This window comes from Chelon labrosus (assembly GCF_963514085.1).
Source record: "Chelon labrosus genome assembly, chromosome: 18".
Taxonomy (NCBI): Eukaryota; Metazoa; Chordata; class Actinopteri; order Mugiliformes; family Mugilidae; genus Chelon; species Chelon labrosus.
Window position 1 is genome coordinate 9648747 of NC_140351.1, and position 17518 is coordinate 9666264.

At 41.9% G+C, this 17518-nt stretch overlaps 1 protein-coding gene across 1 annotated transcript in view; it reads left to right on the forward strand.

Annotated features, from left to right (window-relative positions):
* Positions 1–927: 927 nt before the first annotated feature.
* ctnnd2a (catenin (cadherin-associated protein), delta 2a) overlaps positions 928–17518 on the forward strand; it is a gene marked incomplete at its 5' end in the record, with an annotated part of 166900 nt that continues 150309 nt past the window's right edge. The window contains 2 exon segments of the mRNA XM_084566628.1: positions 928–933; positions 2645–2757. Of these exon segments, the coding sequence (XP_084422754.1) occupies positions 928–933; positions 2645–2757 (119 nt within the window).

The window sequence follows — 17518 nt, forward strand, 5'->3', positions numbered from 1 at the left end:
TGGCAGTGTATATGCAGTGTAATATAAGATTAATACCATTCAGTACATGGTAATTCTTCATGGGAGATCAGGGAAATACTTCTGCAAGTACTACACACAATGTACTATGTGTGTCTGGGACTTGCTTTTGGCACTTGATGAATGTGCGTGTTTGAGAGAGACATGAAGAGAGTAGAGGGAGAAAGCAAGAACTGTGTTTACGACAGGAAGAAAGGGAGAGAGGGTGCATATTTATGAGTAAGCCGTTGCTGGGAGCACGCATGAAAAAGGGGTAAAAGAGTGAACTCGAGATGAATTGCTCTGTAGTGTTGGGGAGGAGATGGGATTGAGGTTGGAGACTCGAGATAGCGACTAGGGATCAGCTCATTCAGAGCTTCAAATGGCTTTGAGAAAACCAATCAAACCAGCATACACTCTCTGTACATCTGGCTCACACACACACACACCCACACACACCCACACACACACAAACACACACACGTTCTTGGTTTTGCGTGCGCTCAGTCATCGCACAGAATATCTTCAGTGGGGTGGAGTTCACTGCTCTATTGATCTGCCTCAGTGTGGCTGTGATTAACTTGAATGCAACACTCACACACAAACACCAACACGCACGTGCAAGCACATCCTAGCACATAGTAATTTCTGGTTTGAAATCTCATTTGTCTGGCTCATAGCTAGGTGACTGATGGAACTGGAATTGTCAGTAAGCCACTTAAATAGTTAATGCATCAGCACACACAAACCGAGACGCATACACAAACAGGACTGGGTTAAGAGTGATGCATTCAGGGGATAGTCAGCCTCTCCCAGGTTCTACCAGCCTTAAAACAAGTAATAAGAAAGAAAAGGATTTACTTTCCAGATACACAGTTAGAGAGTGTTTCACACACACGTACAGTGGGAAAAACAATGCTCTGAGAAATAATGGAGGTCAGTAACAAACCTTCTCTATACAGACGGGTTTTAAAAGACATTTAAAAAGCAAAGGCTCAATCTCCTATTGTCTCTTAGTTGATAAAAGGATTGGAGTGGTCATGAGTTGCAATTAGGTATGAGGAGATCACAGATTTAACTGGAGGGATGCAAGAACGGGGGCTGACGGCTAGTTCTAGTTAATATGCTGGCAGCTGTATTTCAAATCATCAGTAATTGATTTAGACCCGCTTGAGTGAGGCATGTGTGTAGGGAATTATAATAATCTAGACAGGAGTCTGAATTAATAGTTCAAGGTCTTTAGAAGGCAAGTTGTATCGGATTTTGAAAATATTTCTTTGCTGAAGAAAACAAGACAAGCGTCTCACAACTCTGTGTGCTGGAGTGTGACCCAGAAACATGCAGCCTACCAGACTGTGGCCACACATACTTCATCTTTGTCTGTATACTGAAATTTTAAATATGCACAGATCAGGCTTAACATTATGACCACCTTCCAAATATTGTGTAGGTCTCCCTTGTGCCTCTAACAGTTGTGACTCACCAGAGAATGGACATAGGTCTTCTGAGGGTGTCCTGTGGCGTCTGGCAACAGAATGTTGTTAGTGGGGGACCTTTGGGTCCTATAGGTTGAGGGGAGGGGCCATAGCTACGGCGACAGCGCAGAGCATACACAGACCCTGTGACGTGCACCTTCCCAGAAATATATCTACGCGCCACAGCGACGCAGACCGCAAGAGTCATGGTCCATTTGCTGGTACTGTGTTTCCGCTTCGGTATTTCCATCTGCTTCTCCATCGCCACAATTTTTGAATTGATTGTTTTGGGTCAATCAAGGTGGAACGCATCGAGGAAAGGTTAATTGGGGAGGTTCGGAGATACAAACATTTGTATGACTGAAAGTTCCAGTCGCCATTGTCGAAAGTGAAGCAGGAAGTGGAAACAAAATTAACCAGACTGGCAAAAAAGACACAGCGCCGACTAGTGTTTAGGGGCAAGCCAGACTGACGAGCACATAGGTATAAATGTCTCGCACCGGTGTTCGCTACGTGCGTAGTACCCACAGTACCTTAAATGAGCCTTGAAGTAACATCCACACAAATGCCAGGTCCAAAAGTTTCCCAGCAGAACAATGAATTGTCACAAGATGGTCAGTGTTATTTTCTTCTCCCGTCAGTGGTTTTCATGTTGTGGCTGATCGGTGTGTATATACCATGTAACGGGTCTGTGTATGGATATAAATAAAGGAAAACTATACACTTTGGTCATGTTTTTTGTCAATCTAAAATAGTGCCATTTTGCAAGTAGAAGGAACTGCAATTGCAATTGTTGAACCAATCAGAGAATCATCTCTTTTGAATATAACAAATACATTTTGGGACAGAATTCAACAAATATCTCTGTCAAACAGAATCCTAGTATATAACCAAGTATCAGCAGTCCTCTTCTGCAGTGACAACCCTCAAGCTCCACATAGCCTCTGAGGTTAAGGGCTTACATACAGTGTGAAGAACATTTTTTTAACCAAGTGCTCCACCTAACACTGCTTCTCGTCTGTCTGTCATATTTAAGTTAATGATGAGCACTTCATTTTAGCAGCCGTCTCACAGCACTAAGCAGGCTTCATGACCTATCACGCAGTACATCGGGGATTTCCTAGCGGTTCTCTCTCTTACTCATACTCTCTTTGTCTTCGTTGTCCCTCCAGGAGCTTCAGTTTGAACGTCTGACCAGGGAACTCGAGGCTGAGCGTCAGATTGTTGCCAGCCAGCTGGAGAGATGCAAACTGGGATCAGAGGCAGGGAGCATGAGCAGCATCAGGTAACGTGAAAAGCCGGCATTTCTTCTTTGTGTTCGTGTGTGTGTGTGTGTTCTTTATGTGTGGTGAGGTGGGGCTATCAGGTACCACACTATTCCCATTTTTCGCATGTGGTGTATGTGTGAGATGTGCATGTGTAAGCTTCTATCATGATGAACAGGCACTGTTGTTGCGTACACAATCGTACAGTACCTTCACTCCACACATCTGCACACGCACGGCAGCACACACACCAAGGATGCTTTCTCCTCTCCTACATGTAGTGCTGTTATTGGAAAAGAACAGTGTTCCTCCTGGTGTGGGGCGCATTTATCAGCCGAATGGATTGGGACAACACTGATGTTGCAGCCAGAAGCACACACACACACAGATGCACTCACTTAAAAGCACACATTACATGGGGTAAACTGAGCTTGAGGGTAGTTTTGCACACATACTATAGACAAACTCATGATATAATGATGTGGGAGGATGAGTCAGGAATAATGCCTGATGCTGTGTTGATCAATATAAATGAATGGACGCCGGAAAAAGAGCATTATCCCATTTGTACAACAGTCAGAATATATATATATTCATTTATAATTTTATGTGTTTGCAATGAGTAGGTTTTCACAAGGTTGAGTGTTTGACTAATACCTGGAACAATTACTATCACCCCATAAGGTTCTAATGCAATGGAAACATTGTTCAGCAGCCCAGTAAATAGGATTAACCGGAGATATTGCTTTGCCATGGTTTTTATAGTCTGCTCTGCTCATAGAATCCCTTGGCTCTGCTAGAGTTATGCCAGCAAGCTTCGCACCAATACCACCACCGTTGGTTTATAGTATATGTTATTTGACAGTATGCTTGAGAGCATGACTAGCGAGCTAACCAGTTGTATCATTCGTTCATTCATATTCTGTAACCGCTTGTTTTCTGGAGGGTCGCGGGGGTTCTGGAGCCTATTCCAGCTGTCATTGGCTAACACAGAGAGACAGACAACCATTCACTTACACTTTGGATGGTGGGAGGAAGACGCAGAGTGAACGCACACAGGCACAGGGAGAACATGCAAACTCCACACAGAAAGGCCCCAGTCGGCCGGTGGATTCGAACCCAGAACCTTCTTGCTGTTAGGCATAAGTGATTGTTGTCATTCATTTATTCATCTTCTGTAACCGCTTGTTCCTGTGAAGGGTCACGGGGCGGCTAGAGCCTATCCCAGCTGTCATTGGACGAGAGGTGGGGTACATCCAGGACAGGTTTCCAGTCTATCGCAGGGCTAACACAGAGAGACAGACAACCATTCACACTCACATGCACACCTATGGCAGAGATTGTTGTAATACAAGCAATTAATAAGTTCACACAGGCAGTTTAGGGTACTTCTTGCACCTTCTGTGTCACAGTCTCCATTTTATAGAGTAAAGTGAAGGACTACACATTATGTTTTCCTCCCTTTTCTCACTTTCCTGCATGCCAGTTGTCACTGGAGTTGTCACGATCTCAAAATATGACGAAATCACTTTTTTTTTTTTGGAACTAATTATATGTTAGCTTTTTGACATGTTGCAATCAATTGTAAATGGAGGCTTTGATTGCACCCCTGTTGCCATGGTTACCCATTTTGGATACAGGGCTTAGGAGGTGCATTCATTTGGAACTGACAGCGGAACTACTTAGTAGGTGTCCTTTATCCGGACTCAATAGATGCCCCGAAGCCAGTCAAAATTGAGTTTTCATCTAGACCAGTGGAATAACACAGTACAACAAACAACTGTGCACACTTGCACACACTGCACTCTCACATGCATGCACACAGACACACACACTGTTGCAGAGGGTTTAATGTCACAAATACCTTCGGCAACATTTCTATCGGTGTAAAACCCACACCTTCACCTACACACGTAGTTCCTCACAAAGAATCCACTTGAAAAATGAGACGCTTGATGCAACCCCTTACCTCGTAGTGTCATATAATCAGCATATTAGTCACAGTCCCCAAAACCCTACACAATATTGCCCTAATTTTAAGATTTACACTACCACGATTATTTTCAGACAAAAGAAAAAGAGCTCTTAACAGAAAGAGGAACAAATATATGAAGAGATATATGACTAGTAATTTTAAATTTTAAACGCTAAGCTCAATATCCGTCCCTCTCTCCTACCTAAAGGACTGTCCCTTTGCGTTCTCGTTCAGTTCTCGTCTTTACTTCCCTGCAAATAAAAATCCTGTGTAAAAGTATAGTTCGGCCATAAAATCTGGATAAATTATTTACTATTTTTGGGTTGTTGGTATGTTTGTGCCAGTTTCTATATATGCTGTTGTGTTTGTCATGTCAACGAGTCAGGTTCATATAAATTCAGCATTCCTCTGACTCCCTCAGGCATCTTATTGCATAGGTGCACAAACCTAAGGGGGGTGGGGGGCAGGGGAACAGCGTGGCAGCAGAAGAAGAAGACACTTTTGAACATCACCAATTCATTCTGTTTGCTCCAGTTGGGTCTCAGGAGGGGGCTTTTTGGAGAGTAAGTTTGGAAGCTTCCTTGTTGGCTTTGTGTTAAAGTTCCATTATTTGTTAATATAGATGGATGTGAAAATTAGCAGAGAGCCAACGGCAAAGAGTTTTTAACCTTTACAGATCATACGGAAAATGGAAAATGGACCGAACCATGATCCCGGAATAGAAGTACATTGTGAAATTTGTGTACCATTACAGAGGCATAGATAAATGTGTGATTAGTTAAATTAGTTGGCTTTTAAGCAAACCACATAACACTATGTCTACAGTCTACAGTGCAAGCGTAATGCTTTTGTATCAGCCCTTCATATACAGTGTTTATGAAGTGGCATTAATTTAAAGTTCCAGGTCATCTTTTAAACTCTTAATCCTGAGTCTGTGATTAGTTTGAGTTACTAGCGCAACGTCAAATCATGAAGCAAAACTCCATCCGTCATTGATCATCACAAATATTATTCAGAGGGATTCTAGACAAGTCGGTCAATATTTTTGATTGAGACAACCAAGACAGCAAAAACCAATACTGTCTTGATAGAGTCACGTAGATGGGTTGTCTGGAATATCCATTAACAAGTTTTTACTTTCAGAAGGCCTTTATCTCCTGCCTGAGCCCAACACTTGGCACTTTCAAATACTTGTTTACATATATTAAATTTTGATTACCAGAGCCCTCGTGCTTGCAACATACGCCAAGAGTTTTGCAAAAAAATCCCATTTCTTGCAACATTTACTATGGTTTTATCTGAACTTGTGCATCTGTTTGGGTGCATGCATGCTTGTGAGAGTGTCTGCTTAAGGATGCAAGTGTCTGCGCCAGCAATAGTCTGTCTGCTGTCAAGTCTGCTGTCTCACAGTTGCATCATGATTATCGCATCTGATATAGAGGACTAGCTTAGCTAGCTTCTGTCAGCCAGTGACAGCCTCTGAGTCCACGTCCATCCCTGCTGAGATTTGTCAGTGCATGTCAAATCTAACTTTTAATGTGCATTTTTCTCCCTTTTTGTGCTCATGCATACACTTGTGCACATGTGACAGCTCACCTCTGACTTTGCCCATTCGTATTGTTTTTTTACTCTGCCTTGATTGACGTTATCGTTTATGCACATATCAACCAGGCCTTTTTCTTTTTTTTTTGTCCATGCCTAAGTATAGATATTAGTGTGTGCAATGAAACTGTGAATGATCAGGGAGAGGCTGATGCTATTCAAAGAGACAGCGCTAACCTTTCCCATGGTCTTCAACATCACCACTCATTTTCCTCTCCTTCATCAGGGTCTCAGTGACAGGCTGCAGCTAATTATAGATTCTAGTTTCTGCCTCTGAAAGGATAGGTGTTATAAAAAAGAAGTGTGAAAATGAATGTACGATGATGATAATAAAAGGGGAGATTGTAAAATAAACAACAACGGGGGCCTGATATATTCTGTACTGCGTCTTTAGCATTAAATACTTCCTCTCATCTCATACTTCTAAAGTTATGTTTCTCCTTTCATGACACCGTATATTCTCTCTGTCAAAGTTTCCTGTAGGCTTACAGCTACAGCAGAAACTCAGCAGTGGGGCTTTTACTCTGTTAGAAGCCTGTCACGGTGAAAGTGAACTTAAGAGCACTTGCTACCCGGCATTTATATGTGTGTCTGTTCATATTATTATTCCAGATATTTTTTTTTCTTGTATCCCCTCTGTTTGTGGGTTTGTATTACACATGCTTGGAGCGAGGGCTGTGTTTGTGTTTGCGTGTCTGTGTGTATTCTTGGCAGCTGCTGAGAGCCTGCACGTCCTTAGTTGTGTTCCGCTCAATAAAGCAATTCAGGCATCTCCACGGACTGCTCCTCAGAGCTGAGGACCCTAAGAAAATGCCCGACTGTGGTGCAGAAACCCAGGACATTACTGTCTAACATCTGTTCACACTGTGAACCGTTGGCATGCGACACAACACTTTATGGGAAGGAAACACACACTGGCTTACATATATACCCACGTGCAAACGCACAGACTCCAAACAGCACGCCGGGACCAATTTATCATTTTTCTAACATTAGTGGTAAGTGGCAGGCAGTGGGAAGCGTTCGCTCCTGCTGTCTTTTCTGCCTGACTGGCTGTGCAACTCAAGCCTTCAGTGCTCTTTTAAAGGCATACCACGCAATTTTAGGTCGATATTTTAATTAGCGTCTATCTATTTTTCACCGTTTCTGAGATGCCAATACAAATAGCGATGCATCACCGAATGAGTAAATTTAAAAACAGAAATTTACATTTTCAAGGTGAATGATACCTGGTTCACACATGGCGCTAACATCCGTCTTAGGGGGTCCAATCAAACAGTAGAGCCCTTGGTATGGCTGTTAGAGCCTGGCATTAGAATGCATCGCAACACGATTCCCGAGTGACCACTTGTGATCGAATCTTATTTCTATGCTCTGTATGCAAACAAACTAGTTAATCATTTGGAGAGCATCAACATTCACGGTTATATTAATGCTGCAAACAGCCTGATATCTCCTTAATATGAAAAATTACATAGAGAAAACAGAAAAATAGCCTGCTATTAATCTGATTTGTTCAGTTGTTGTGGTTTTATTTATTTATTGATTTAGTTAGTTAACAGTTAAGGACAAAATACATATGATTTCATGAATGTGGCATAGCTTTCACATACGGTGTCAGTTGAGTGGACACTGCTTATGTGGCCCAGGACACATTCACATTCACACTGCAAAAGGAATGTGGTCAAATACAGCTCAGACCACCTCCAACTGTGGTCTGAGTGATCGGATGTCAGTGCACCCTCAATAAATCTCTGGTCCATTCGCACTTATACCTGTAAAGCTGGCCACTTTTATACGTAGTTAAGTGGTTTTATTGAGTAAAGTGAGAATTTTGATTACACTGAAGATTATTTTAAAACTTCCAACAAGCCGTTTTATGAATAATGACAGTCCTATTGCTAATCCGAAGGATGTCATACCCATATCATGAGTTACACTGATCAGCCACAACATTAAAACCACTGACAGGAGAAGTAAATACCTTTGACCATCTTGTGACAATTCAATGTTCTGCTGGAAAACTCTTGGACCTGGCCTTTGTGTGGATGTTACTTAGACATGTACCACCTACCTAGACCAGACCAGGCCCCCCCACCCCACAGCAATGACACTTCTTGATGGCAGCAGCCATCCCCAGCAGCAGGATGCAGCCTGACACAGACATACACACAAAAAACGGTTTAGGAACAACTAAAAAAAACTTGAAAAACAGCACAAGGTGTTGACCTGGCCTCCAAATTCACTAGATACCAAACTGATCAAGTATCTGTTGGATGCACTGGAACAAGCCTGATCCACAGAGGCCCCTCCCCTCAACCCATAGGACCCAAAGGCCCCCACTAGCAATTTTTTGTTGCCAGACACCACAGGACACCCTTAGAAGGACCATGTCCATTCTCTGATGAGTCATAACTGTTTTAGAGGCACAAGGGAGACCTACACAATATTAGAAAGGTGGTCATAATGTTATACCTGATTGGTGCATATACTTTTTGTGAATATTATTCAGGCTTCATCCATAATTGTCACTGAACACATTGGTATAAACAGCAGCATGCTGCAGCGCTTGCTTCTCTCACCAGTGCTTTTGCAACTCACTGGAAACTGCAAGGTACAGTTCCATGACATATTCAGATCATTACAGGTTCTGCAGCCTTTGTCTGCCTTGCAGTGACCTTGCTGGGCATTCTCCAAGAAATTATTGGTTCATTAAGGCGCTGCCCATGAACTGGTGAGGAAATAATGTGAAGCTGGCCACTAGGCTAATCGTGACTTGGGGCAGTAGATTATCAAGCCCATATATGAGATGTCATGTAAGTTTATGGATTCACTGGCTAAATTAAATTATTTTGCTGTCATATCCCACTGGCTACAACCAAAAGTAGTACCAGCTTGATGCCTTGCGGCTAATAGCATGGTGCATTTCTGTATATACGATATGAGACACGACGAACTGTGGATATTGAAGCTATAGACCATGAACAAATAATGCACAGTACAAGAGAGGCAGTCACTGTTAAGCCAGGTCATTAAAGAGAAAGGGGGTAGCGTGCAAAAGTTCATGATAATTTGCCAATTATTTTAAAGCAGAAAGGTCATATCAGATAACTGGAATCAAGGGCGAGGTAGGCAGTCCCTCAGTTGGTATGCAGATAACAAGGGAAGTTGAGCGCAACAAATGTGACCTCTAAATGAGTGTTATGTTGTGCTTAATGGAACTGTTAGTGTTTAGTGAAGAGGGATGGGGGTATTACTGCTGGGGGTGGGGGAAGGCGATGCAGAAAGCGAGGGAGAAAAGGCAGGGACAGTGGGAGAGGAGGAAAGAAAGAGAGAAATGGCTAATAAATAGCTTTTATTACTCTGTGGCAGCCTTAGAATAGGTTCACTGATTCATTAGTTTTCATTTTTTTTCCCCGTTCTCTCTTCTGCTTCTTCCCATTGTCTTATAGTCTCTTGTGCTTGTCTTTCTTACTGTACACATCTATCTCTATCTTTTCCAGATTGAATCCTTATGTTTTGCAAATATTATTTTATTCACTGTTTAACTACACTGTCTGTTTCTGTGAATTCAGCATTTGTAGTATTGGATGTCAAGTAGAGGTGGAATTGGGCATCAAGAGCTGGCCTTTTTCAGTCTGCTTGCTCTAGCTAAAAGTCCACTGATTCGGATATTTGCATTCTGACGTATACTTTAGGTCCTCTGAGTAATGCTTAAATTATTACACCGCTGAAGTGCATGTGTGAAGATCTCTAAACAAACAATACACTACAAACCCCCACCATATACAGTATCTGCAGGACCATGCACGGTAATCATGCTAGCTTGTTGCTAGTTGCTCATGCTAGTTTATCTGGGCTAAACAGCATTTCAGACTCCTGTGAAGAATGCAGCAGGACGCTGTTATAACATTGCATGAACAGAGAACATAACACAAGGCCTTTTGGTAACGGTTGCGCTTATCTAGGCATGTTCTTCTGTGACTGTGGCAACGTTACGGTGCTTCTCTCAACAGATGCCAGGAGAGACTCATAGCAAGGCTGCTAGTCAACACATACAGGTGGCTTTAAGAGATTAACATTGTAGTAAAGAAAAATCTGCATTTTACTGTTATAGTCGACTGAACGGAAGCTCATTTTGAACTATTTTTGTATATGACTACTATTTTTATTTTTATTAATGCTCATTATTATCAAAATTGTTGCCAATTAAAGTGAAATGAGCATGTGACATGTTTTGATCTCGGCTTTAAAGAATCAAAACTGTTAAGATCCAAACGATGCACAACCCTAAGTACAGGTGCTACGCATCGGTGTGCGTGTGTGTGATAATTACTCAGCGCTTGTTTCGATAAGCTCTGTTGACCAGACATTGCCTTTGGCCCGTGTCATCTATGCCTCCTGCTGTCATGTATTAACGATGCTCATGGGCTGAGGCGTGTGGATTATGTCTATTTTATAAACAGACAGATTCTTGCTTTGGGCGTTACAGATTTTTTTTCTGCTACTGTTGATGGCTTGTGTTTGTATCTAGGAATTACAAGGCAGAGGGACAGAAAAAAATCTACTCGGATATCTGTACAGTCACTGAAAGTAATGTATGCAAGATGCTGTTATGTAGTGTGTCTGAACTTGTCAGATTTTTCGGAGGCATGTGTACACGCGAACGTGGGCATCCCCACCCGACATGCAATTATGAAACAAATATACGAGCAGCAGCGTCGAATGTTGTTGTCTTGACAAATAATATTTGTACTTCTGATGTCTAGTAGATGGACATGGAAGCTCTTATCGACAAGAAAAGCATTATTTAAAGTATGTACTTCTGCACTGGTGGTGTGCATAGAACAGGACATGAACCTGCTGAGGGTGTCCTGTGGTGTTTAACAACAGACTGTTGTTAGTGGGGGGCCTTTGGGTCCTATGGGTTGAGGGGAGGGGCCTCTGTGGATCATCCCACAGATACTTGGTCAGTTTGGGATCTAGTGAATTTGGAGGCCAGGTCAACACCTTGTGCTGTTCTGTGCTGTTTTTTTTAGTTGTTCCTAAAGTGTTTTTGTGTGTGTGCCTGTGTCAGGCTGCATCCTGCTGGTGATGGCTGCTGCCATCAAGGAGTGTCACAACGAAGTGAAAATTGAGCCTCAGGCACTCAAATACCTGAATAATAAACTGTCACACATGCTGCGGACACACACAATGACCATGTTCTTTCTTGTATTGAGCTGTTTGAAGGCTCTAATGTGTTGTTGCTGAGCTAGTACATATCAAGCATTAATGGCAAGTTATTAATGAACAAATAAATGCATAAATGCTGAACCAATACGCAGAGATAGAAAGTGAGAGACAAAATACAGGCCGGGAGAGTGAGGTGTAAAGTTCATGTCCTCAGGCAGTAACAGCTTTCTGATTGTGTTGTTCAGACTTCCTCATCTGGCCAAACACCCACTGGGTAGGTCATGGAAAGGTAAAGCCACAGTGTCCAAGCGAGAGCGTGTTTGTGTGTTTGTATGTGTGTGCTAAAGACTGGCAACAAGAGAATGAGAGAGATTGAGAGAAAAGCAACAAAAGCGTTGAGTCACCACATGCATGTTTGTCCTGCTGTGCATTGGTGCCCAGTCCCGGGGTTCATATTGGGCTATTTATTCTAATCAAGCTGTGACATTTAGTTCCGCACCAGCAGGGACCAGGCTTCGCGTCGCACATTCGTTCGCGACCGACACATACGCACACATTTCCTCACCCTGTGCCCAAGACCTCTGTCTTAGGGGCAAACACACTTAGTACACTATAAAGTTGTCCCACCCTGAGGGGCAGGCGTTCACACAGTGTGGGCTTAGTCTTTACACGCTTTAGAGTTGATCACAGCAACTAATAGACCCCAGGCACATGGGGAGTGCTTGAAACATTTGGAAAAAAAATGGTATGCTGTTTTATCTTGTGCTCTTCTCTTCTCTTCTCTTCTCTTCTCTTCTCTTCTCTTCTCTTTTAATGGATATAAAAAAAGTGTACATCCCCGAAAACCAGCCCAGCTCCATTGCCACTGACCAGCAAAATGTCTTAAGAGACGCTAAAAACAGAAGCCAGACATAGAAAGGCCCTGTTCAGCACCAATGGATCAGATCACAGGAAATATAGGATTTCTTTTATATTGGATGGCTCCTTTCCATCTAAAAGGTATTGGCAATATATAGGGGTGGTGTGAAGTAATGATCTTTTAAATAAGGATATAACGCTGAACCAGACAATACAGATCAATGATATCCCTGTAATTACAGGGTTAACTTGTGGGCAATTTCTGGCCAAGTTTCATTCAGAGAAATCGGTGCCATGCACAACTTTAATTGGATAAGTGAGTGCCAGGCACACACGGAGAAAGGAAAAAAAAAACGGACTCTCCTCGGTAATCCATCCCAAATATCTTAATCGGTTGTCATATTGAGGTCTTGTTCCCATGGGGATTGAAGAACAAATGGACAAGAGCAATTTAATTGTGAGATTAGCATGAATATATTTGAGACTACTCTCTTATCATTCAGCTTGGAGGGCGTGATATCATCCACTACGCTATTCGAGGTGTTAAAGGGACTCTATAGGATTACCCCCAAATCTTCCAATATCTTTAAAGAGTTTAGGTAATTAGCATAAAGCTAAAAATTAGGACGTCATCGCGGTTCTTCATGAATGGAGCATGAAAAGCTGCAATACATACTGTAGAAGTCTAGGCCTATCTTATTTATCATTTGTGACATTTTTATCAAACAAATGAATAAACTATTAATCTCGTGGATGACGTAAATGTTGGGTTTTTTTGAAAAATTTCATGAGAATGCAACTGATCAAATCCCATTATCAAACAACAAAAGTTTTTATTTCTGTGCTTAACATTGCGCTCATGTTTAACGACTCTGCTAAAGTATTGAAGTGTCTCCAGATGTGTAGAACAAGTTGTGTGGGAAATGCTGGACACTCTTAACTCTAAAGGGGTGGGAATTTGGCAACGTAGGGGAAATATGTCTGTGAAGGTTCTCAGTCATCCAAGTAATGGTATATCCAAAAAAGGCAAGTTTCAATAATAATAATAATAAAAAAAAAGGTTCCTATTTAAACGTCAAACTTCCCACCAGTCGCCTAGAACTGAAGAAGCTACTCGGGGAACGTAGGGGAAAGGGGAGATCCCACTATACAATTTTCAAACAAGACAATTACGGCTTAGGAAGCAGCAGCTATTTCAGTTCAGTTCAAACGGTGACCATACAAATGTAAGTAATACACTTCTGCACAAGGTCGTCTATACTGCTGTGGAACTGAATCCATCTGTATTATTTCCAATGAGAGCACAACTCACCGTGTTGGGTTTAAAACAGCACCACCATGTCAAAATTCATGTACCACTCAAGTTAGTACATATTGTGGTGTATTCTGTATATTACAAACACTACATGATTTGATTGAAGTGTCCTAACATCTTATAAAGTTATACTGCGGGGGTAATGTTACGTATACTCTAGACATTTTGCACTTTGTCACAGAGGTGATTTCTGTTTTAAGTTGGATTTAATTCATCGGACAAGTCCGTCGCATTCAGACAGCTTTCAGACTTCATCATTTTACAGCTTTTTTTTCTGTCCTGACCACCCTCATGCTTTTGCCACGGCTAAAATACTATCCAATTACATTCCTTTATCTCACTATACCCCGCTCTCTTCTCCTGCGTTGGGTGATAATAGAGGGATCCATCACACCATTAGCTGCAGGCGGTTTTATAAGCTCAGCAAAATGCTGCATAGAGGGAACTCAAATTATAGGCTGCTGCATTATACCTTAAAATACGCCTCGTGTTTGGGCTCGTGTGTGTATGTGTGAGCCTGTGTGAGTGATGATGATACTGCAAGTCATGCTCCCCCCCCTAATGACTGATGATGCATTTCCAAGAGGAGAGGAGAAAAATGGTGGCAGGTGGCCACATCTCTCACAGCGCTGTCGCCCCCACTGTCTATCTTCCTGCCTGCCTCTCTCTGTGTTGTTTCAACTCTACCCCCATCTATCTGTCTTTGCTCTTAAATTACATCTGGGTTTTTTGCATTTCACTGTATATGGAGAAACCCGAACTTTTCCTTTGTGTTTTATTATTTTTTTTTAGCAGCCAGGTTTCAGTAGCTGCTGCTTAAACGAGAATCAGAACTTAATTAAATTAGACAATTGGTGCTTTATCGATGTGGCTGATTTTATCCCGGCAAACTCAACAGGGAAGTCAGAGGTCACAGCCAGCTGAAGAGCCACACTCAGGGATTTGGGATTAGGAATTGATTGTTGCACGGGGACATTTAAGTAAAGCCAGTGTATACAAATTGTACTTAAAGCTTAAATCTTGCTTGTCCAGGCTTGATCTCTTGAATAGTAGCCAGAACTCTACCACTCCTAAGCACCTAGATTTAGGAAACAAACAGCTATAACCTGAACCCAAACATGGTTCAACTTGTCTTTGCACATTTCAGTTTTTCAGTCATCAGTTTTTTTTTCTCCTTTTTTCTTCCTTGTGCACAATGTCCTCTCTTTGTATTTTTATTAGTTTGGCCAAGGCCAATCTTCTTCCTCTACTCATTCATTGTCAAGTGTGATTGCGAGGGTCAGTGTCTCAATTTTTCCATTATTACATAAACAGAGTTTTTTCTCGGCAACTGTCTTCTTGTATCGGATAAATCATATCTTGTGGAACAGCTGTCCAATGGATCCTCTTTAGAGAGATGGCATGTGTAACAGAACTGCGCCGCATGAGTGTGATGAAAAAGTCTGAGCTAAGTGAATAGCCCTAGTTCTGGTTTTCAGTACACAGTTTGGAGGATTTTGAACCTGACTTCCTCCAGTGTTTCATTTTAACCATCATTTTCCAGTTGCTTTAAGAGTTACACTAGTAACACTTGTGCTTACACTAGTATAGGTGCCAGAAAAATCTCCTTAATTGACTCATTAGGCTCTAACTGGCTTGTTATAAAAATTATTGGCTGATAATAATGATCACAAAGCTTGATAAATTCGCTGACTCTTCAAACCTTGTGGTAACAGTCAATAGACAACTAACCGTAGACATCAGTTAGCCTCATATTAAGACCGCCAAAGCTGGGATAGCTACAAAAGATATCAGACTCTTCCAGCCTTCCAGCTTGCTTCACTGAAATGCCATTAAGAAATTGCAATTAAAGTGGACTGTTGAAGTGATCTGGAAGAAAACTAGGTGGAAAAACCCACACCCCACACCTCCACACAACCCACGTGCTTTGACAGCCAGATACACATTTCCTTCATGGCGTTCACAGACAATTACTCAGTAACACTGAATTACATCAATATAAGCAATATAAGGAGAACATATACAAATGGTTTGCTGTCCTGGGAGAGTTGGTTCACCTTTCACTCTGCAGCATTGATGTGAGGGGTCATCAAAAGGAAACCATGCTGTCTCATCACAATAGTCAGTGCCTGAAATATGCAAATTAGCTTAATAAACCATAACAAGCCAGACTAAAAATATCTGCAAGTGAAGAGTGAGTGGAAAATCGTGCGTCAACATCAGAAACACTCTCTAATTGTTCCTCTTCTCCTCCTCTTGTCTTTCTATTCACTTAGAAAATCAACAAATGGAACGTGAAGCAAACATGCACAGGAAGAATGTATATTTATGTGTGTAAATTTTTTTCTACCTAAAAAGAAACGTTCTACTCAAGCATTTACATGATTATCAAAGGTTTACATCATCACCCTCTATCTGATTGAATCTGGCCATGGATTATTAGAAACCATGTAAACATAACTTCTGTCAGCGCCGGCCTTTGAGTATTCAGCTATTATAGTAAAGATCAAGTAACATTCTGACTTCAATGTCATTTAGTTGTCTCTTGCTCATATCATTTGCTTTTTGTTTCGGAGCGGTGTGGTCAAGCCAAATAACGCCTCTCCGCTGTTTGCTGTTCTCTATGTTTTATTCCTGAAGGAGTCAGCAGCTGGTGACTCCATGTCAGCGCCAAGGAGACAGAGGCCTGCAGGGCCAACAGCAGCGGTGTGTGCGTGGACCCCGCATGCGTGTGTGTGTCCTCATGCTGAGGGGAATCGGGGGTGTTTGGTTCATTAAACATGCAAATGCATGCTTATCTTCCCCCAACACCAGATAGTGGTGAGAATAGATAAGAACCAACCAAACCGTGCCAGAGAGGCAGACGGGGAGAGAGAGAAACAGAGAGTGAGCTGTGGAAAGAAAAAGAGAGAGAAACACAAAACCCAGACAGGGAGAGATATAAAAAATAAGACTGAGCAAGATAGAGAAAGCGTGAAGAAAGAACAGAGTATAAAGAACAAGATACAGAGAAAAAAATTGCTTATTACCAAATGCTGTGGAAGGTAATGTCTCCCCAGAGGTTATTTAATAGGACACCTGATGGCTCTTTAAACACCTGTTATATGTTTTTCTCAGTTGCTTCGACATCTGTAGCCATAAAAGTCTAGAGTGATTATATGTTCTATGTATTTATGCATGTCAGCCATCACCTCCTAACATAATGTGTAAACGAGATGTTTCTCGTTGCTGCTTTTGCCATTTTCTAAATGACAATGATTGGCCCAGGGGAGCGCTGTAATTACAGGTCAAAACAAGGTGATAAATATTCCACTGATGGGCCGTGAGGAATACTGTATCATTCGTATTTCCTGAGGTGTTTACTGTCGCCTTGTTAGTCCGAGAAATAATATGTTGTACTGCTGGTCCACGTCTTCAATGCTGTTGTGTTTATTTCTGATCAGCGCTTAAGGGGCTTATCTCTGAGTTGAAGTTACCCAGAACTCATTACCTAAAACTTTCACTGAGCGTGTGCATCATTTGACTCGGTACCCCTTTCGACTTCGGTGCTTATTATTCCGAGGGGAAAGCGCGTGTCAGTGAAAGCAGCTATTAGTATGCATTTATGTGGGATTATGGTCTCTGCTTTGCTGTCAAATCGACAGGAATGCCTGAAGAAAAGTTAGGTACGCACTCATCCATACAGATACGCTGGAATGTTTTGTTGACCACACATTCAAAAAGATTGACAGGCTATTAAGATACTGTTTAATATTCTACGTTTGCTGTGTGTGTGTGAGTCTGTCCAAGATCACTTGCATGTGATACCCTCTCTGTCTGGTGTTTTGTACGTATGCTCAGTGGAGAGGCCTGATTA